Source organism: Xiphophorus maculatus, chromosome 4, assembly GCF_002775205.1.
Source record: "Xiphophorus maculatus strain JP 163 A chromosome 4, X_maculatus-5.0-male, whole genome shotgun sequence".
Taxonomy (NCBI): domain Eukaryota; kingdom Metazoa; phylum Chordata; class Actinopteri; order Cyprinodontiformes; family Poeciliidae; genus Xiphophorus; species Xiphophorus maculatus.
Window position 1 is genome coordinate 34,805,413 of NC_036446.1, and position 22,994 is coordinate 34,828,406.

Consider the following 22,994-nt stretch of genomic DNA (forward strand, 5'->3'; position numbering starts at 1 on the left):
CCCAGATATGCCCTTTATGGTACTGGGGAGAAATGCAGCAAACCTGTTTAAGGCTCTGACATCATTCCAAAAGCCAGTGGCATTATTACAAAGCAATTTTTCAGCCATGGAGTCTGCTCTCATGTTCTGCTCACATTTGGAAATATATCGAATGGCATATTTAAACTTTGCCCTGGTGAATTGTTTTATAATCTAGGAAAGTCCCATCTCTTGGTCTACCTGCTTGTACCCACATCTTATATGCCTGTTTAGCTTCTGCATGGTATCCTGACACATGTTTATTCCAACCTGGCCTGGTGTCATTAGCCTTTCTGCATGTAAGGTATGGTCTTGTACTCTCATATAAAGCATCCACAATGCTATCATACATAGTATGAAGATCTAAACAGTGAGAAATATCACTGCAATTAACATCTGAGCACATAATAGATTGAAGAGGAAGACTTATTTTACTCAAAAGAAGACCAGTTTTCATATGATATGCTATTAAGTCATATTTAGAGAGTCTGGACCATTTAAATTTAACTGGGGGCACTTCAGGATGACTTCAAATTTAAAATTTATAAAAAATAGAAGACAGGTCTGTACGTTTCCTTGTGTTTAGCCACATTTTGATTATGGGTAGGACCTTTTCTATTTCTACATAATTTGGAAATATTCTAGAGAAATTATTACATCTCTGATTTGGGTTAGGGATTGAAATGATGTCAGATTTGTATAGTGCTTTCCAGGACCCTCAGAAACACTATGCAATGAAGTTGGTCATTCTTCACACATACTCTGATGACGGCAAGCTGCTGGATCGTACCAACAACTTCAGTCTGACAGAAACTGTCAAACGTTAACCATCCTTCCATTCCTCCACAACTGGCATAGTTTTGGGATGTTTGGTGGGTATGGTTATTCCCTGTTCCTTGTGGGCAAACTTCCCTTGTTTAAAGGTTATGGGCTCTTTGCACCTACGGCACTGACGTCACATCCGCATGCGCAAATGCGGCTAATTTTTTTCCGCTTTGAGTGACCATGACCGCAAGGAAAGACAAACTCGTATTTCAAAAGCAATTTAAGCAATACCTTGAATACTGTTGTGTTCCATGGTGCACAGTGTCTTCCAAATATAACGGTCGTTTAAGTTTTTATGGATTTCCAAGCAATCCTGACTTAAAAAGATGATGGTTTGTAAATATTCATCGCAACAACTTCAAGCTAACATCGCATAGAAAAGTTTGCAGCCTTCACTTCCCTCCGGATCAGTTTTGTCAGCTTCTTCTCCCACTCCTGGTGGGAGAAGAACGGTAAATAAAGGAGCCGTCCCTGTGTTATTTCAATGGAACAACATCTGCGTTCAGCCTGAAAGAGCCAATGTATGGGAACGAGTGAGCAGACCAGAGCCGGACAGCGCCGCAACTGATCCGCCTGTGTGATGCCCTTCTGCAGATCACAATTATTTCTCTGTCCCAGAACCAGCTGGCCTGGACATGGCAATAAATGAAAACAAGAAATTAAAAGAAGAAATAAAAGCCCTAACAAACCAGATCGAAGAACTGAAAATCCATTCTACCTTTGGATTACAAAGGTTTGCAGGGTCTGATGAAGACATCCGATTTTACACAAGGTAAGCTTGTACACCGCAACGAACATTTGTCTTTTTAAAATTTGGGTTACCCGCCTCACCTCTGGTTTCTTAATTAAATATGTCTGAACTCAAAAATACAATAAACACACATACATTTTGTGTTAAAGTCACACTTGTTATGTCACAAGTGTCATTGTTCAGAAGTGATTTGTATTTGCTGAACCTGCTGCGCTATATGGATATCACATGAAAATAAAAAGTATGTAATGTTACTGAAAGTATTTTGCATTTTTATAATATAAAATACAAGAATTACTACAATCTATTGCTGTAGTTTCAAAAGATTTTTAACTTTTTTAATTTAATTTATTGGAGGTCATCCTTTTAAAGTATTTCTATTCTTGAATAAGTAAAAGTTGTGGTTACTTTATCCACTTTTGCATTGTGTACCAACAGATTTGCAAGTTATCGTCACTTCATGATATTTTGGGGGCTCATTGAACCTTCTGTCCACAAAATGATTCGCTCATCGAGACCAAGAGCTGTTGAGGGAAGCGGTGAAGCAGTAACTGCTGTCAGAGCAGCACATACGGTTTGGATCTGCAGCTTCCTGATGTACACATTGTATATACAATAAGAACTTTTTACTACAGATTATACGGGACTTGTCATGTAATGGTGGTGTTGAGGTGGTGAGGCAGACGCAGATGGAACCAGGTAGATGAATAATGATGATTTAATGAACATAAAAATCCAAAACAGTCCAAAAACACAGGCAGCACGACTGAGCGGAAGCCAGGGCTCAACGTCGGTATCAACTGGTATCACGAAGGACAACACAAAGGACTCAGCGCACATTAGACAAGGACCCGACAGAGACACAGGTGACACTAAATACACACGGGGTAATTAGGGAACGAGAAACACCTGGGAGTAATCGAGGGGAGAACAGGACAAAACGGAGACACAGAGACACAGAAAACTCGAAATAAACACACAGAAAAACACGGAACATGAAAGGACTATGTTATCTTCAGAAAGTGCTGCTTGCATATTAATATCACAAATTTCTGATAATTTTTGAGTCGGTATGTAATATGTTTTATTAAACTGAGATAAGGGTTAAATAAGTGAAAATGAGTAGGAAGAAATGAACAAACCGAAAAGTAGTGGTAAGCTACTTATTCTGTTCTTGGTTATGTATATATACATTTTCTCTTGTTCTACTGGTTTCTTTTGTTTATAAAGACCTGTTTGAAATAAATAAGTAAATAAATGTGGATCTTTATATATTTTGAATGTATTTTTGCTTTTCTTTTTCTTTTGTCAGAGGTATCCCTTGCAACACATTGATGAGCTGTTAGTGTTCCAGATGTACCTTGCTGCAGGTCTTAAGGAAAGAGACCTAGCAAACCAGTTTAATATTCACCTTTCTACTGTAAACCGCATTATTTGCTCATGGACCAAATATTTGTACACTCTTTTGGGTTCTCTGTGTATCTGGACTGATACAGAGGACATCCGAGCTCAGCTCCCTGATGACTTCAAAAATTTTCCTGATATTCAAGTGATAGTAGATTGTACTGAGCTCAAATGTCAAACTCCTGCTTCTCCTCTCCTCCAAAGTGAGATGTTCTCCAAATACAAATCTGACTGCACAATGAAAGGTCTGATCAGAATGGCTCCCCATGGTGCAGTGACCTTTGTTTCTTCACTCTATGAGGGGTCGATAAGTGACAAAGAGCTGTTTATGAGGTCAGGGTTGGTTAATCTTCTTACTGAGGATATGGCCATAATGGTAGATAAAGGATTCCTCATCTCTGAGTGTGTGAAGTGCAAGGTATACTGTCCACCTTGTCTCAGCAAAAAAAGGCATATGCCAGCTCAAAATGTCCTCCAGACACAGAAAATCGCACGTCTGCGAGTGCACATTGAGCAGGTAATCCGAAGAGTTAAAGAAAACAAACTCTTTGATTCAATTATCCCTTTATCTATTGTTGGCACCATTAATGAACTTTTTGCAGTGGCTTGCCTGCTAATCAATTAAGGGCTAAATAAAGTGAACGAATGTGTAGTTCACTTTAGGTGTTTCCCAACCCTTGTCCTGAAGGCAAATGCAGTTCAGCAAATGCCTGTTAGTCATCAAAATCAGCAAGTAGATGATAAATTGGAGAAACAACTAAAACATTTTGTAACACTTTATTTGACGGGCTGTGCATAAGACTGACATAACATCTGTCATGAACATGACGGAGTCTATGAATGTTTATGACTGTTGTCATGAAGTGTCATTCGGTAAATAATGACACTTTTAATGCAGTTTCTCTGAAAGTTGCATTGAAAGCCCACTAAAAGTGCCAACTTTGCATTAAAGTGTCATTATTTACAAAATAATACACAGTTGGTACTTTTAATGGCCTTTCAATGCAACTTTTAGAGTAACTTTACATTAAAAGTGTAGCACTTCATGACAACAGTCATAGACATTCATAAAGACTCTTTCATGTTCATGAGAGGTGTTATGTCCTGTTTATGACAGTATCATGTCAATCTTATGCATCTACCCCATCAAATTACCTAAAAAAGTTAATTTTTTTCTGATGTGTATAATATTTGTTAAAGGAATGAGTTATCACAGAAGCACTCAAATGTATTTGTATTTTTATTGTTATGTACTGATTGCATGTTATCAAATTTCATAAATAAATGTGATTGTAAATAAGCATTTCTTAGTACACTTGTTTTTATATAAACTTGGTAACAAAGCTAAAGCAAAATTAAATTGATAGTAATAACAATAGTGCAACTTGAGATTTGTTTATTTTTTGTATTTATTGAAACCTTACTTTTTTTTAAAAAAAAAAAAGGGTATGTCTAAATGAAAATTACAAGAACTTTCAAGGACTTTGAATGCAATGACATCAACCAAAAAAAAATTAGAAGGCACAGATGGACTTTTAAAGTCTCTCAATGAACATTGATGCTCAAAGTGCAGCCCCAGAATGATTTTGAGTGGCCCATGATCAAAAGACAAAAACAAATGAATGCAGGTGGAAAATTTGCCTGCGTAGCCACACATTTGGATACCACTGTCACAGAATGAGAATGTCACACGTTATGTGCTGCACGTCTCATTGAGAGGTACTTTTGCATGTAAATGTTGAAATAGAAGTGGTCACATTTCTGTCTGATTATTTTTTGAACTTCCATGTCTGGATCTAGTCGCTAAAGAAATCCTCCTGTGCCCAATAGTAAGCATGAGTTTTCTTTAATTTGAAAATTCCATCTGACATCTGCAAGTACTTGCAGTCAATGTAACTTTTCACATTTGGACATTTTATTTCAACCAAGCCAAATGATGGTGTTTCCTTGGGGTAATAAACGAGGCCATCAGGGGAGGCACCAAACCATGGGGCCTCAGGGTGAATTACTAGCGCACAAGGTGAATAATTCACATTATAATGGTTGGCGTATTCTTTTGCTGCCTGAAACTCCATGTCAGAACCTCTCCGCATTTCTGCAGTTTCTTTGGTACCCCTGACTATTCACTCTGCAAGAGATTCAGCAGTGCTGTGACCTCTCACATGACACACTTCCCTAAATCTTGAAGAGGTTATAGGGTTAGGGGTTACCCTAACCCTTACCCTCGATTGTCGCAGCATGTGCCACTCGTAAATATAGCTCTGGTCTCGTGTTGATCACTCAATTCTGTGAGCTGTATCAAAGGATAACTGCAAACTCTGCAAATGAAACTGTTCCTCTTCAGTGCAAACCCAGACACACTCTGTTGGTGACAGATGAGTACAAAGTGGAATAGAAGGAGAAGGTGGAGCATGGTGATGTAACTGTACATCGGGTTAAGAGTTTGGGTTGCTGATAGGACAGTACACTTCCTTTTTGCACAAGTCCAAATTCAAAATCCACAAGCAGCTTCTCCACACTCATGCTCATGCGGCTTCTCCAGTGGATCCAAATCGCTGTAATCCTCTGCCACTCAAAGCACAGACAGGTCAGGAAGAGGCCCAGTCATTCCCCTGAAGAGGGTACTCCTTTAAGTAAGAAAAAAAGAAAAGAAAAAAAAACACATGTATTTAACTCGGGGCTAAAATATATAAGGCAGCAAAACATGAAAATTAAATATTATGAACATTATGTACCTTAAAACTCCTTTAGACAGTCGGCCCTGTACAGGCTTTACTACCACCATCTTTCCAGTGGACCAGGTTTCACACCCTTTGAAATAGAGAACCAGAGACATAATGTTTATAACAGTCTTCATCATGTGTTCATAGGTCAACTTAAATTTTAATGTTCTACTTAAAATTTAGTCATATATTTTTATATAGTAGTTCTATATAAAAATTGTTTATTTTTAAATAAAACTGCAAAATAGTTTTATGTTAAAGTCATTATACATAATGACTATAAAAATACAATGAACGTAGCCCATAATTACTTGCTAAGCTTTACTGCATCACAGACATCTCACTGAACTATTTTTAATGAAACATGTCATGCCTGTGCATAGCTTTAAAACCTACAGCAGTTCGGGGTTTGTGCCATTGCTGTTCTGTTTCAGTACAGCTGTGAACTTAAGGAACGACTGGGACACTGAGCTGGGAGAAGTGGGCAGTCTGGAAGAGCAGAGCCACTATATGGTTACACAAAGCAGTACCAGTCACACAGGAACTACTGCATGTCACCATGATAACCGGAACTGCATCTCTGAGAACTCCTGTTGAGAGATTATTTTCAGTCATCACATTTTGTTAAGACTTTGTTTTCAAACTGCTGGCACAAAATGGAGTGCCCTCTTTAAAAATGTAAAAATACTGTACTCAAATGAACTCGTGTTTACAGTACAGGAAATAATAACAGTCATAATCAATAAATTAGAATATGCTTTTTGATGAGGTCTGCTTATGAGATTTATCAGTTTGCCATATTAATGTGATGTAATACACTCATCTTTTGTCAGCTGTAAATTGTTTCTGTAAATTATTATAATTAACAGAAATAAAAGCTTAATCAGTTTCGCAAAATAAATGAACTTATAAAATACATTTTACTTAGTGAATCAAACTACTGAAATTAACGAACTTTTGAAAATTACTCAAATTTGTAGACTACAACTGTACATTTGGGTATTAACTCTGATCTTTTAGAAATGTTTCCTATGTTTACTAAGTGAAACTTTAAAGATCAGTTTCTACAGACATAAAATTACAAACTGATCCACAATCAACATTAAAACAATGTGGAACTGGTCTTGTTTTAATGTTATGATGAAGAAAGATAATAATTAAAAATGGGAGGAGGCTGTAAACACAATCCCATTTGAGCTCCTCACAAGAAGCACGCAAAAGTAATAAAACAAAATAACATGGAGGCTGCAGGAGGAACATGGCCATATGTTTATCAAAATAAAAAATTTGAACCTGAACATTCTGCTGAACTCTAAAAAATTAACAATGCTGGCCTACTTTTAAGTTATGGGGCTTCTCGTGCTTCCTCATGCTTCGGAAGCAAAAAGCCAGAACCGTAATCTCCCCCGTTACTTGGTCTCTGTTTGACACTAACAACAAAAAACACACATTAAAGCAATAAACTTAATGAATACAAAATAACATAAGAACATTGTCCGTTAGAAAGAATAAGAATGTTTAGACATTTAAATAGCACAATTTTATAATTAAAATGTCCGAGAATATTGCCTATTAGCATAAGCTAAAGCTAATGTTAGCCACGAAGTTTAAAGAACTTTAAAGTAAGACTCGCCTTCATATCCATGAATGTATGACGATACGTACATCTTAAAACTTTTTTCCAGTTTGCTTGATGCAAACAAATATGGGTACAGTTCATACAAGTAAAGGCAGCAGGTTTTTATATCTCTCCATTTGGCCTGTGTTTATAGAGCTCAAGTTGAGTTGCTGTTATTTCTTTGAGCAGAATTCCAACCCAACACCTAGTACTTCCCAGAGATCTGTTATTAAAATTAGTGGATTTAAAATGTTGCAGGATTCAGCAAGACATTTGCTGAACATTAATGCCCTAAAAGCAGTGGTAAGACTGCAGCTAACTTTTTAACCAAAACAATCTCTCTGTGTTATGGAATTTGCCATCAAAACAGCTCTGGCCAGGTAATTCTGAAGTAGTACCGTACTTAAGTGTCTGGTATCTGTATGTGACAGCTGTCCCTGTTGTCACACAGAGATATTGAATGATGGCTGGTTTTCTGTTTATTCTTAAAATTAGTTTACATATTAAGTAGTGAATAGTTTATAATATTTGATTAAAATTATTTTCATTAGCTTGACTAACTATTTGCAGTGCACATATTTAGTTAACTTTGTCAGTTTGCTATATTTTGGTTATATGCAGCAGATTAATTTCTTCTTGTTTTGAGTTACCTGTTTCCTTTGGAGCTGCTGCTGGAATCGCACAGAAGAGCTCCAGCTGATTGCTTTTCCTTATATGGCTGGCAGACCTCCTCAGCGGGTCATCCATTTGTTTGCACGGGGGAAGGGAAATTTGGTTGTTTCTTTAGTTTAATTTGATTTTTTCTTTAGTGTTTCTTCTTTTTTGGTAGTTGGTTCAGTTCCAATGGTATTTGTTTAATTTAAAAATTACATAGTATTGTTTTGACCAGTATTTGGTTGCTAATTAAGTTTTTGTGTTATTACCTGAATTGCAGTCTGTTATGCTGATCTTTGTTTTGAACCCAATTTATCATTTTTGAACTATTTTTTGACATTTTGTAATAAATTAAAAATATTTTTGGAAACCATTCAGTGTCTCTCTGGCTGGTCTGTGCAAATCCCTCACACTGTACAATAATGTTTTAACTTGTGGTGGGGTCCGACATACGGAGCTGGAAAGAGAGAGAATGATTTTTTTTTTAAAGACCATTCAAAGTCTTTTGTATTTGCTTACAAGATGATTCTTCAGAACTCTGCTTTTTACTTACTTTTCCTCTTTTTAATGTTGCAGGCTCCATCGATATTCTAAATCACAGACAAAATGGCAGAAGATGGAGGCAGAAGGGACATTAGGACATGGTTTACACTTCTTGCTGCTCTGCAGGTTTCCAGCATTGGAGCAGGTAAGAACAACTTAGCTTATCAAAGACTGAGTGAGTTAATTGATGTCGCGCCTGTACCTTAACTAGAAGTGAGAAATTGAGCAGCCTCAGCCTTTCCTCTGTTTACATCCCCTATGATGTGCCCTTCTGGATTGGTGTTCAGTGAAATTAGTGAACATTCTATTGGGTATATTTCCTATCTGTATCCAATAGAATGTTGTACAATATATTTTCAAGGGCATATATTGTAAATGATTTATTACCTAGCCTTAGTCTCTACATGATTTTAGCAGGTGGAAAAGTTTTGAAAATATTAGGACTGTAATTTTTCTACATCACAAGGACCTGGGATTTTAACAGAAATGTGTAAACTTTGAGATCCACTGTGAGGAATTGCGACAAATCCCAGTGATAATCCCAGTATATATCTCTAGAACCCAAATTGTTGCTCTGTTCTCTTTCCTCTAGTTTGCCCAGATAAAGAGATGGGACTTCGACTATGGATGCCAGGACATAGTGAAGACCACCGTGTTACAATTGGTTTTGGACAGAAAATCCTTCTTACAACTTCAGCTACAGTTCACTCAATTGAGATACTGAACGGAGGTATGCTAGATAAATCCAGCCTTGCTTCCTCACTCCTTATAGTGAAATAAATTTGACTTGTTTTTGTCTGGTAATTCATAAACCTGAAAGCTCATAACTCAAGATTAAGTTGGAAACAAAGATAGATACTGAGACTTTTCACACAGGTTCCAGAAAGAATTTCCATCTTTTCAAAAGGATGTAACAATGCAGATGTAGTTCAGAATAGCACATGGGTAGAGTTAGACAAAACATTCATATCACCAACTGATGAGTTTGACCAATGATGGGAGAAATATTCCTAAAACTTTCAGATCTTCATAGACAAATAATGCTTTGCATCTTTGTATACAAGCAAAGCTTGTAAAACCGTGTGTACAAGCCTGTCTATTCTTTTTTTATATTACTGAGGCAGAAATTAAAGTACGTACAAGATAACTCCGATGGAGCTTTAAAGTCAAAGGATATGTTAGACTGGCAAGACTGTGACTATGATGATGACCAAACGGAAAAATCAAGAAGACTCCACTAAAAGAGCTAAAAAAGCTCTTCTAAATTGACTTAGAACCATAGGAATGCAAAAACATTTTGCCTTTCTAATGTATAACTAATGTACTGTTTTTTATTAATGAAACTGCCATTAATAGTAACAACAAATAGACCATTTATTATATGAAGAAATAAATCAATAAAAACCACAGTTTTTAACATTTATTTATTATTTATGGAGCTATCTGACTGAAAATATTTTTTCCATACTTGTATTTAAGAACTGAAGACGCTGTAGGAGCAGATGATGAATGAACATATTGGTGAATAGGTATTGGGTCACACGGTTCATCAGCAGACTATGTGATAGAAACCCTTCTTGGTAAAGGCAGTTGTTCCACTCGGAAGGCAATTTTGCTGCGGCCCGGGAGAGGGGAGGGGGGAGTCAGATAATGCTTCTGCATGTTGATGTTCCTCCTAAAGCCTTTTTTTTCTCTTTGCCCTGATTTTCCTTTTACTACAATCTTACAACATCCTGCAGTGTGTGGTGTGTTACATGGTGGTGTGTTGAATATGCCCGAACTAAAATCGGGCATATTCAACATTGTCTTGGCCCGATTATCGCAGCCTGTGGGGTTTCCCCTGATTGGGAGTGAGAACCCAGCCTGTTGAATGTGACAGGTAGCCAACCAGAAAGCGCGGTGACGTAAGAAAAGAGGGGAATCCCAGACAGTTGACATGGCAACTGAGAATCCGGTGGACATCAGAGGTAATATATGGAAATGTTTATTACTATATGTAAAAGTCATTTTTATATATGATATAGTCCCTCCAGCGTGTCCTGGGTCTTCCCCGGGGCCTCCTCCCGGTGGGACGTGCCCTGAACACCTCACCAGGGAGGTGTCCAGGAGGCATCCTGACCAGATGCCTGAGCCACCTCAACTGACTCCTCTCGATGTGAAGGAGCAGCGGCTCTACTCTGAGTCCCTCCCAGATGACTGAGCTTCTCACCCTATCTCTAAGGAAGAGCCCAGACACCCTACGGAGAAAACCCATTTTGGCCGCTTGTATCCGCGATCTCGTTCTTTCGGTCATGACCCACAGCTCATGACCATAGATGAGGGTGGGAACGTAGATCGACCCGTAAATCAAGAGCTTCGCTTTTTGGCTCAGCTCTCTCTTCACCACGACGGACCGGTACAGTGCCCGCTTGACGGCAGACGCTGCGCCAATCCGCCTGTTGATCTCCTGCTCCCTTCTTCCCCCATTCGTGAAACAAGATCCCGAGATACTTTAACTCCTCCACTTGGGGCAGGACAACCCCCCCTGACCCGGAGAAGGCACTCTACCCTTTTCTGGCTCAAGACCATGGCTTCGGATTTGGAGGCACTGATCCTCATCCCAGCCGCTTCACACTCGGCTGCGAACCGCTCCAGCGAGAGCTGCAGATCACGACCTGATGAAGCCAAAAGGACCACATCGTCCGCAAAAAACAGAGATGAGATCCTAAGGCCACCAAAACGGATCCCCTCAACACCTTGGCTGCGCCTAGAAATTCTCTCCATAAAAGTAATGAACAGAATCGGTGACAAAGGGTAGCCCTGGCGGAGTCCAACTCTCACCGGAAACGAGACTCTGACACCAGTCATACAGGGACCTGACAGCCCATATCAAAGGGCCCGGTACCCCATACTCACGGAGAACCTCCCACAGGGCTCCCTGAGAGACACGGTCGAACGCCTTCTCCAAGTCCACAAAACACATGTAGACCGGTTCGGCGAACTCCCATGCACCCTCCAGGACCCTGCTGAGGGTGTAGAGCTGGTCCAGTGTTCCACGACCAGGATGAAAACCACACTGCTCTTCCTGAATCCAAGGTTCGACTATCCGACGGACCCTCCTCTCCAGGACCCCCGAATAGACCTTGCCAGGGAGGCTTATGAGTGTGACCCCTCTATAAATTGGAGCACACCGTCTGGTCCCCCTTTTTGAACAGTGGGACCACCACCCCAGTCTGCCATTCTAGGGGAACTGCCCCCGATGTCCATGTGATATTGCAGAGTCGCGTCAGCTAAGACAACCCTACAACATCCAGAGCCTTAAGGAACTGCGGGCAGATCTCATCCACCCCCGGGGCCCTGCCACCGAGGAGCTTTTTAACCACCTCGGCAACCTCGTCCCCAGAGATTGGACAGCCCAACCCAGAGTCCCCAGGCTTAGCTTCCTCAATGGAAGGCATGTTGGTGGGCAATGTCCCGAGTAGAGGTCAGCACCCCGAGACGCCGGCTAGTGGACCAGAATTGCCTCGAAGCTGTACGGACGTCTTTCTCCATGGCCTCTCCAAACTCCTCCCACGCCTGAGTTTTTGCGTCAGCAACCACCCGAGCCGCATGCTGCTTCACCCGCTGGTACCCATCAGCTGCTTCCAGAGTCCCATAGGCCAAAAAGGCCCGATAGGACTCCTTCTTCAGCCTGACAGCATCCCTCACCGAAGGTGTCCACCGAAGGTGTGCCTGTCGAGGGTTGCCCCCTCGACAGGCACAGACAACCTTGTGGCAACAGCTCCAATCGGCCGCCTCAACAATGGAGGCACGGAACATGGTCCACTCAGACTCCATGTCCTCCACCTCCCCCGGGACGTGTTAGGGTTAATTCTAACCCTAACGATGACAAAGTCGATTATCGAACTGCGGCCTAGGGTGTCCTGGTGCCAAGTGCACATATGGACACCCTTGTGCTTGAACATGGTGTTTGTTATGGACAATCCATGATGAGAACAGAAGTCCAACAACAGAAAGCCACTCGAGTTCAGATCGGGGGGCCATTCCTCCCAACCACGCCCCTCCAGGTCTCACTGTCATTGCCCACATGAGCGTTGAAGTCCCCCAGCAGAACAAGGGAGTCCCCAGGAGGAGCATTCTCCAGTACCCCCTCTAAGGACTCCAAAAAGGGTGGGTAATCTGAACTGTCGTTTGGCCCGTAAGCACAAACGACAGTCAGGACCCGTCCCCCGACCTGTAGGTGGAGGGAGGCTACCCTCTCATTCACCGGGGTAAACCCCAACGTCCAGGCACCGAGATGGGGAGCAACAAGTATGCCCACTCCTGCCCGACGCCTCTCACCTTGGGCAAGTCCAGAGTGGAAGTATGTCCAGCCCCTCTCAAGGAGACTGGTTCCAGAATCAGAGCCATGCATCGAGGTGAGACCGACTATTTCTAGCCAGAACCTCTTGACCTCACACACTAGCTCCGGCTCCTTCCCCACCAGAGAGGTGACATTCCACGTCCCAAGAGCCAGCTTCTGCCTTCTGCCAGACTGCCATCACACACTGCACCATGCCCACATGGTTGTCTGAATTGTTGAATTGTTGTTAGCACTTCAAGTGCTTGCTGAATTGTTTTTCAGCAAACACTGAAAGTGGTAAGCGTGTGTGAGTGCACAATAGTCATTTTTTACACTGTGGAAGGAAGCTGGACTATCCAGAAAGAACCCATGTATCCACAGGAAGAACACAAAACCCCATGCAGAAAGACCCTGGGCTGGGACTTGAACCCAGAACGTTCTTGCTCCAAGGCAACTGTGCCACAGTGGAGTAAAATAAAATAAAATGTAACATTTTTATTTTTTTGATGTATTAAATGGGTGTTTTTTTAAATTAACAGTTTCATAGGATGTGAGACTACGGTACTGCAAAAGACGTGTTGTAAGGCTTTCAATGCATCTTTACCAGTGATGTCAATAAATGTGGAAGGCACTGTATACTGAAGCAGAGATGAGAAACATCATTAGAATGTGACTACATTATTATACCTCTTAATTGGAGTAGGTTACAGTTTTGCGTCGCTCTCTTTGTGATTTTAAGCTTCATTTGATAATCAAACTGCAAAGTAAACTTCAAAATGTTTTCAGTTTGCATAATATGAGATTGTTGTTCTGATTGAAATCATTGTTTGTTTGTTTTTTTATTTAACATGACATTCTCACCTAATTTAATCACTGATGTATGATACAAAGTATTCACAGTGTTGACCACAAAAGCATGTTTAGAGGGTAGAATCTTTTCTGGCAAATAAAGTCACAGTGCCATGTGAAGGGTTTAAAGATTTGTGCTTGTCCCTTATTTTTTTTTATTTAATCTGACTAGATATAGCATATCATAGAAGTATAAAATACAAATTTGACATTGCTTTAAACATATTTGGAAGGTTTAGATTTATCTCACAATGGTGAGATTAGATTACTTATCAAGTAGAAGAGGTGCAGTTGTGTTGTGTGTAGTGCTGGATAGGGCAACTAAAGTAGCTACACAAAAAGTGAATGAAAGCACTTGCTTGAAAGAGCTGCTAGATGGTTTAACCACTGTTCTTCACACCCTCTCTTGTAGGAAAGCTGGTGATTGCGGACACCAGCCAGGCCATACTGCTTCGGACCAAGCACATTCTGATTGGGGACAAAGGGGAGTTGCACATTGGAAGTGCAGACTGTCCCTATAAGGGCAACCTCACCATCTCCTTGTTTGGAAGGTACATTTGGTTAAATTTGGTTTCAAAACATTGAGCCATCACATTTATTTATACTTCAGTAATTTGCTGAGACTGATTTGGTGGAACATTGTGCTTTTGATTGACTATTTGATTGATTTGCTTTTGTCTGGATTTTTGAGGCTTCAGTAGTAAGTGGTAGACAGGAAATAGGAAGGAGAGAGAAGAGGAAAACGCGTAGCAAATCATAGACATAATAAAGAATAGAGGCCTCATGGACCGCTCTTGCTTATTGTCGCTGATGAGACCACAGTACTTCTTCCCCTGGCGGAAACTCATCTTCCAACCAAGTAAGATGATTCCATTTCTCAGAATCCGATCAGTCCGGTTTATCATCAACTTACCTGTTCTCTCCAACTGCCCTCACTGTTTTGACAATCCCGGCTTCCCACCTGCAGGACAAGAACCACACATTTCACAATTTAATCTTTGTTCAAAATACATTTATTTATCTGATTTGTTAGTCTCCTGTTTGTGTTTTGTATGTGGGTCAAAAGAATTGAGCCCAACATGACAGTCTACTCTTTATTATGTCTATACAGCATATTGCCCAAAACTGGAACTCGAGCACAGCCCAACTGCATTGAGAACTAAAACCTCTGCACATGGTGCATGCGCTCTACCAACTGAGCCACCCAGCAACTTCAATGTATAGCAGTATTAGCCAAGACTGGTTTGATTTATTTACTGTTAACAGATTAACAGTAAATAATCTGTTTACTGTTAAACCGATTATTTGCTGTTTAACAGTAAATAATCATTCCATTTCTCAGAAATGTGAATAGATTTATTCACATTCTTTGTGAATAGAATGAAATTTCTATTCACATTTCTAAATGTGAATAGAAAACATTTATTTTTAAAAAATATATTAATTTCTTAAATTTAAATCGCTTGAGCTTTGTGTTTTATTTATAAATGTGAATTTTTTTGTGTGCATTGATCATTTCAAAAAAATTTTATTGCATTTTACTAATCAGGTTTTAACTGGCATTTGGGTGGGTGGTCCTATCAAGCCATAAGGCAGGCATTGGACAAATGCTATTTTATTTCATTCCAATGTGTTCAAGATTTATGTAGCCAGAGATGGGTATCTGATTTTTGAAGAAAAGTTTTTGTGAGTAGTTTTTTGTCAACATATATGTTTTTTACTTTTACTTGAGTAACCTGAGTATTTAGTATTTCTACTCTTGAGTAAAATTTCTGGCTCCTCTACCCACTGCGAGAAAGTTGACTAAAGAACCAAGACTGGATTTGTCAAGCATGGTGGATTTTCTGTTCACTGAATTGGTATGGGCAAGGATTTTTCTGTTGATTTGACCTTCACCTACTGTAATATCTGGCAAACTGCCTTTCTCTAAAATCACCATCCTGGTCTTGCATTCTAGAGATATCCGCACACTCTGGATCAAAGCCATACAGTAACATTTGTATAGATGCCACTGCATCTATAATACCACAAAAGTACATATGTTTAGTACAGTCTTAACCCATTTTTTTGAGGTGGTTCTGATTTCAGATCCTGAGAACTGTGTCTTAATAATTAAAATGTCAAATATGTCGCAAATAAGATGGGTGAGCTGAAAGTCATCATGTCAACCCAGCCAGAGTATCAAAAATGGAAAATCTGAGATTTGGAAGGAGGATTATATATGTAGCTCTTCCTTCTTATTTAATTGAGTTATGGATCTCCTTGTGATTTCTGTGCTTGATCTACATATGAAAACTTTTTTACCCATGTAATAGGGATTTCACTAATTTCACTAATATGTCATTCTACAAACTAATTAGATTGGATGATGACGATGAAGAACACAGCTACTTTGGGAAGAAGTACATTGGTGTGGGACAAGGTGGAACACTAGAGATTTTTGGTGAAAAGAAGCTGGCTTGGACTTTCCTCAACAAGACCCTCCATCCTGAAAAGAGCAACCAAAAAAGTTACCTCTTCCACAGAAGCTGGGGGAACCGAGGCATCATTCTCCATGTAATTGATCCTACTACTGGAGATGTACTGCATAGTGACAGGTGAGGCTACATTCATTTACATTCAAGTCTTAATCAGTGAAGAGTTGTTTTAAGTTCATTCAAGCGCATTTTGAGCTTGTCATGAAGAGCTATGAGGACAAATATATCACTAGCAGCCTGAACTTTTCCTCTTTCACTTAAACAAAAAATATTTGTTTGAATTCTTTTGTCATTCAATGTTAATAATTTGACTTTAAGTGGAGGGCACATACTGTCATGATGGGTTTGAAGGTTGATGGAGGACCCAAATGCAGAACAGTGGAGATGTACATTGAATATTAAAAAATGTTGAAAACAATTAAACCTACAAAAGAATTCATAGAGAACCAGTGAGGGACTAGGAATTTAATCTAACAAAATAACTAGACAAAGAAACATAAATGAACTAGACTAACTAAGAAAAGACTAAACAAAAGAAATAAATATAACTGGAGTCACTAAGAAGGAAATGAAGTGAAAATAGAAACAAATACCAAAACCTCAAACAAAATCAACCATCCCAGGATCCTAATGCACATTGTTCTATTTTTCGTTGGAACATATTTAAAACTTTGTCTTGAAAGGAATAACACTTTAACAAAGAGTTTAATCTTTGAGAAAGTTGTATTTTTAGCACCATGGCTGAAAATCATGGACATTTTGTGTCTTTGGATACCTTTTTGTATTTAATGTAAACAAGCAGCAAAAGGAAACAACTGTTTAGCTGAGACCTTTTATGTTTAGTTTTTGTGTTCTTTTCCAGTCTCCAGGTCAATAGTGAATTACAATTTTACAACAATGGATGAACTATTGTCTGTTTCTTGTTATAAACCAATTTCCTGTTTAATGTACAAAACTTTTTTTTTGTGATATGGAGATAGACACAATTTTGCTCATCACCATGACAAGTCATCTGTGCTCATGTCAAAGACTTATTATTGCTAATGTAGTTCAAAAGTTAATAGCAATCGTTCAGTATATTTACACACTTTTATCATACATTTAGATAAATGATGCATAATCACAGAGCTTCAATGCTGTCCTACCCACATCACATTACTTGTCTTCAATTTCTACCTCCCTAAAATGCCTCTCATACAGAATAAAAATAAACAGCTAACCAGTAGCACTTAGTTTTACTGGCCTGGACTCAACTGCTCTTTTTGATGCTGGTCACTGTAGCCTGTTGACTAGGCATGTCTTTTGTAGAACACTCACTGGGAGTGTCTTTGTGGGCACTGGAGGTATGTGTTTTGAGACAAATACCTAACTAAAGCATCAGGAATGTGGCATGTTTGCGCATGAGATTGACAGGCTGCCTTAGTATTGTCAGATATGGATGTGCCTGAAACATGCTGCTTTGACGCTCGAATTTGGAGTGAAATTCCTGAAAAATCTGCTGGTAATGGGTCTTGTCACCATTCCCCTTTTTCTCCTTCTCCCAGCTGGGGAAACCACATGGTATACCATAAATGGGGTAGCCAATACTGAGCACCAACAAAGAAACTGAACCGCATTTATCCTCAGACAATAACCTAACACGCACACAAAATAAAGAAAATAAAAATAAAAGGATGCGAAAACCTCCCTCCAGTGTAAATAGTGCTTTTCCTCAGTTTTTATCTCATAAAGATGTAACTTTATGAGGCAAAATGCGTTGGTCTCTGCGCCAAAGTGCATGAAATTGATCTATGGGGTAATTTCATTCTGACTAAAAAAGAAAACGGGGTTGGATCAGCAAATTAACTCCAATGTTTGATTATTTTTAAGGTGATTAAGGTGTGTATACCAGCGATCCCCAACCTTTTTAGTCGCGCTGACCGGTCAGCCCTTCGCAGTTTTGCTGCGGACCGGGGTGGGGGGTGTGTGCGCAGTACTCCGAAGTTGTTTTGTTACTGGTTCTGCTGCAAGTTGGCTCAATTTTGACGCGCAAGACGTAACCGGTAAAATCCGGTTTAGGATTTTCAAAATAAAAGATCCGGAAGTAGTTCATTATTTCTTGCGCGGCCCGGTATCAATTGATCCGCGGACCGGTGGTTGAGGACCACTGGTGTATACAATCACATGTCAATGTCAATGTCAAATTTATCTATATAGCACTTTAAAAACAGGCATAAAACTGCAAAAAGGTGTTGTACAAGAATGACAATAACGCAAATGAATAAAAACATAGTATCAAAACACTAGTTCAATTAAATGCCAAGGAATAAAAATGAGTTTTAAGAAGCGATTTAAAATGATCCAGGCTGTGGGCAGATCTAATTTGGAAAGATAGATTGTTCCATAGAAGAGGAGCAACAACAGAAAAAGCTCGATCTCCTTTCCTCCTAAGTCGGGTCCGAGGAACTGTCAGTAAAAGCTGATTATTTGATCGTAGGGTTCTGGACACAGACTGGAATTTTAAAAGGTCCCAAAGATAAGGTGGAGCTAATCCATTTAAAACTTTATAAGTTAATAAAAGAATCTTAAAATCTATTCGATAAGAAACACAGCCAGTGTAAAGAGGCCAGAATGGGCCTTATATGGTCATGCTTCCTAGTTCCTGTAAGAAGTCGTGCTGCTCCGTTCTGGATGATTTGAAGTCGCTGCATCTGTGATTTATCCAGGCCTCTATATAATGAATTGCAATAATCCAATTGAGGTGTAATGAAGGCATGGATAAGTCCTACAAAGTCCTTAAAACGAAAATAAGATTTACCTTTTGCTAAAATTCGCAAGTGATAAAAACTTGATCTAACGACAGACCTAACTTGTTTATCTAGCTTTAAACAGCTATCAAAAGTAAAACTAAGATTCCTAGCAGAGGTCTGACAAAACCAAGCTAAAGAACCAAGAATCAGATCTGGATTTGTAGTGTGAAGACTCTGACCAAATAATATAACTTGAGTTTTACTTTGATTGAGGTGAAGAAAGTTTTGTTCCATCCGAGATTTGACTTCTGCTAAACAATCGATCAATAGCTGAAGAGATTCATTTTTACCATTTTGTAGTTTATGATGTATATACAGGTATATAAGTAGTTGCACAAAGGTGCGCCGTGTAATTGTGAAGCGCTTTGGCTCTGATGGAGAACATCGTCAGTGGAAGGATTCAGAGGGAACGTGTGTACAGAGATCATATTGATCTGTTGGGAAATGTTGATGATGGTTTATTAGTGTTTAGATTAATCCAGACTGATCATCCTGAAGCTCTGAGCAAAACTTAAAGGAGGAGCCGTGCGGTACCGGTACCGGTCGGCTCGCTTTCTGTTTGTATTGATGTTCACCAAGAAGGTACATTTGTTTTTCCTGCTCTTTACTCAGCAGATGAATAAAGTGCATCTGCTAATCTGAATAACAATGGCAAAGACAGCGTATCAATAGGTAGGGAAAATCCCAATGTCTGTCACATGTTTATTGCCTAAAGGCAAGAATAGAAATGTCAATAGCCAGTTCAGATTGCATATCTTGTTGTATGTGTTGTACCTTGTTTCTCTCATTTGGAGAGCAGCATGTAATTCATATGATTACGTTTTGCAGTTATATGTCTGGGATTACACTGCAATTTATTTCTCGTTATTCTTACTATCATATCAGCAGTCTATGTGTACCTATGTTGTCTTATAATGAGGTGAAGGGGTGTTGCATATTTTCTTCCAACCTGGGGAATTTGTGAAATAGCCAAACGAATATGGACACATGGTCTTTTATTTTATTTGATAAATTTGACAGATACATCTCGCTGACTACACTTATGCAACAATTTATATTGTTGCATATTATTGTTGCATAATACTATTATTGTTATCATCTTATTAATCTGTTTCCACAATCTTGCTGTTGCAGGTTTGACACATACCAGGGGAAGACGGAAAGTTGTCGCCTTGCAAAGTTTGTTGATGATGTAAAGGCAGGTCTCATCTTGAGCATGATGGTTAATGATGAAGGTTCAAACAACTTGGAAGATTCAGCCAAAAAAAGCCTGTCCAGGCTAGGCAGCATCTTCATAAGCAATCTAGGATTTCGGTAAGCTTTTTAAGTTGATGTTTAAAAGAGTTCTAAAAATTTTTATTTTGTTTGTATGTCTGTCAAAAAATATCAGTTATAGTTTATCATCAGACAGTACATAGTTTGTCAAGAATTCCAACTGATTTTGAAACCCAAGAGTCAATGACTGTTGGTAAAAAGCTACATACTAAAACATATCTCTTTGATCTTTCAAACACAAAATGTACAGGGAGCTCTACACACTGCTTTATGTGTATGTATATGCACAAGTTCATTTGAGTAGATCCAAGTGGCTGTGCTTTACTACATAATCTATGCTGCTTTCGCAATTATTTTGGATTTATTTTCATCAGACCATCAGACCATCTGTGATATGCACATTATATCCAAATTTTTGGGTCAATGCAAACAGTGAGCTTTAGCAGGACTTTGTATTTATTCCAATTCCTGATGTGCAAAACGGTATGGGATTTTCTCATCCAACGGAAAAAGTGTAAATGTGAGTGAGCTCTCTCCACCGCTTCAGAGGTTTGGAGGGACCAGATCAAAGGAATTTAATGCTGCTAACCTGCTGACCTTCTCCACTGCAGCATCATTGACAAGGAGGAGGGTGACTTTGCTGATTTATCCTGAAATCAACTATTTATTTTGCTAAGATTCAGGATTAGATTGTTGATAGTATAAGCAGCCATATGCCACGAACAATTGGGGATTTGAGCAGAAACATAAAAAAGAAACAGATGAACTGATGTAGGATTATTTTTTATGTTTATGAAAATAAAACATTAATAGCAGTACAGGGAGAATGATTAGTTGATGGCAGTTTTATTTCAGTTGATACCTCGAGGAAGGTACCATAGGTAAACAAAACTCCAGATCAAGTGTTGCTTCTATGGAGAGAAACATTGCTGAGAGAAAACAGTAATCTTTCTCTAAGTTGAAATAACAGCAAATAATGTAAGTTCAAAGAAAAAAAGTGGTCAGTTTGACATCCAGTATCCTAATTCATTCAGCTAGGCTCCACTGCAAACTTTACAGGTGGATCACAGCTGTTCCAGAACACCCCAATTCAAACTGCCTGCGTCCCTTCTCCACTCTACTTTGCTGCAAATGTTAGAGCAGTGGTTCCCAAAGTGTGGGATTTCCTTTTGGAGCTTTTCTGTGTGATTCTAAATTGCCCACAAGTGACTGAGAGTATGGATTGCTGCAGTAACGCCTGTAGCTGTACGGCTGTACACATTGAGTACCTTGAAATTTTCCTTTAAATAAAAAGGAACATTTGCCATTCTTTACCCTCTTTACCATTAGCAAAATTGTGAAGAAAAAAAAGATTTTTTGTGTCAAAAGATGTTGTACACACAGCTGTGCACAGTCTGTGAGGGAGGGGTGGGGCACGCCACAGCCTAAATGTTATTGGTCAGTTTGCTTTTATTTGGCATTTTTCTGTAAGCTAAAAATGAATGAGTGGAGTTTGAACCTCCCGTAGTTCTAAGATACTGCCTGAGCTTTTTACAGTGTTCGGTTCTGGCGGGTCGTTGGTTTACTAGCTTTTTGTGTGGGCTGTTCGCGAACTGAACAGCTCACAGGTCACCCGATGGCTGACACCAGCAGATGTCAAAAAAAAAAAAAGGTCAGACAGATCATAGGTCAGCACAAAACTATCACTGCACCTGACCTGCAAGAGCACAACCACTCCCCAATGGGAAAAATCAACACAAACCTAAACCATAAGAACAGCGGACTTGTTTTTTTTTTTCAGACGATGCTAAATAATAAAGACATTGAAGCGAAGCCTACCCTTGTGGTTCACGGAAAAAGGAGAGTTTTGATCGCAGGTTCAGGTGATATCAGACGTCCAGCGGACGAAAAGGTGAAGCAACAATATTAGCTTAATTTCTACTCTATTCTGGCTAGATTAAATTCGACTAGATTAAATTGTTTAACCCGCAGTTTTAGCGCGACGCTCAGGAAGAGCGGCAGATGTCAGCCGACAGGTGACCCATCAGCTCTCAGTTCGGGAAACATCAAAGAAGCTCATAAACCGACGACCCGCCAGAACCCCACACGGTAAAAAGCTCAGCCGGGATCCAAACAACCGCTCTTAGAACTACGGGAGGTTCAAACTCTTGTCATTCATTTTTATCTTACAGAAAAGGCGCCAAGCCGCCAAATAAACAAAAGTAAACTGACCAAAAAGATTTAGGCTTTGGGTGCTCACCCCCAGAGACTCACACAGATGTGCGCTACGTGCAAGATGTTTTGGCACAAAAGATATTTTTTTCTCCATAATTTTGTTAATAGTAAAGAGGGTTAAATAATAAAAATATTTAAATTTTCTTTTCTTTTTTTACTTAAAGGAAAATTTCAAGGTTCACAGAGTATGTACAGCTGTACAGCTGCAGATGCTGCTGCCCTCTGATAATATCCTGCAGGCGTCTGCGCATAGTTCTGAACTTTAACCGTAGGAAAGAGTTTTATACATAAAGCAATTTATTTAAAACATTTTTATCATTTCCTTTTTTTAAACTCTAAGTATAAACAAATGTTACTACTTCAACGTAAAAACATTTAAAAGTTTTGAGAACAATACACCTGAAATCCTGCTCTCAGACTGAAAATGTGTGCTCTTGGATAATGGCAGAAAAATTCTTCCATACTATGACATTACATACTTTCCTTCTTTGTCCTTAGCCTCTTTTTTAACCTCAAACAATATCTCTTTTCTG

General features: G+C 39.3%; 1 protein-coding gene across 3 annotated transcripts in view; it reads left to right on the forward strand.

Annotated features, from left to right (window-relative positions):
• cemip (cell migration inducing hyaluronan binding protein) overlaps nt 1–22,994 on the forward strand; it is a 224,571-nt gene that overhangs the window by 12,597 nt on the left and 188,980 nt on the right. For all 3 annotated transcript variants that reach the window (XM_023332631.1, XM_023332632.1, XM_023332633.1), the window contains exons 2-6: nt 8,570–8,681; nt 9,129–9,266; nt 14,119–14,257; nt 16,067–16,303; nt 20,107–20,286. In XM_023332631.1, coding sequence (XP_023188399.1) covers nt 8,600–8,681; nt 9,129–9,266; nt 14,119–14,257; nt 16,067–16,303; nt 20,107–20,286 — 776 coding nt within the window. In that variant the 5' untranslated portion in view covers nt 8,570–8,599. The remainder of the gene's footprint in view (nt 1–8,569; nt 8,682–9,128; nt 9,267–14,118; nt 14,258–16,066; nt 16,304–20,106; nt 20,287–22,994) is intronic.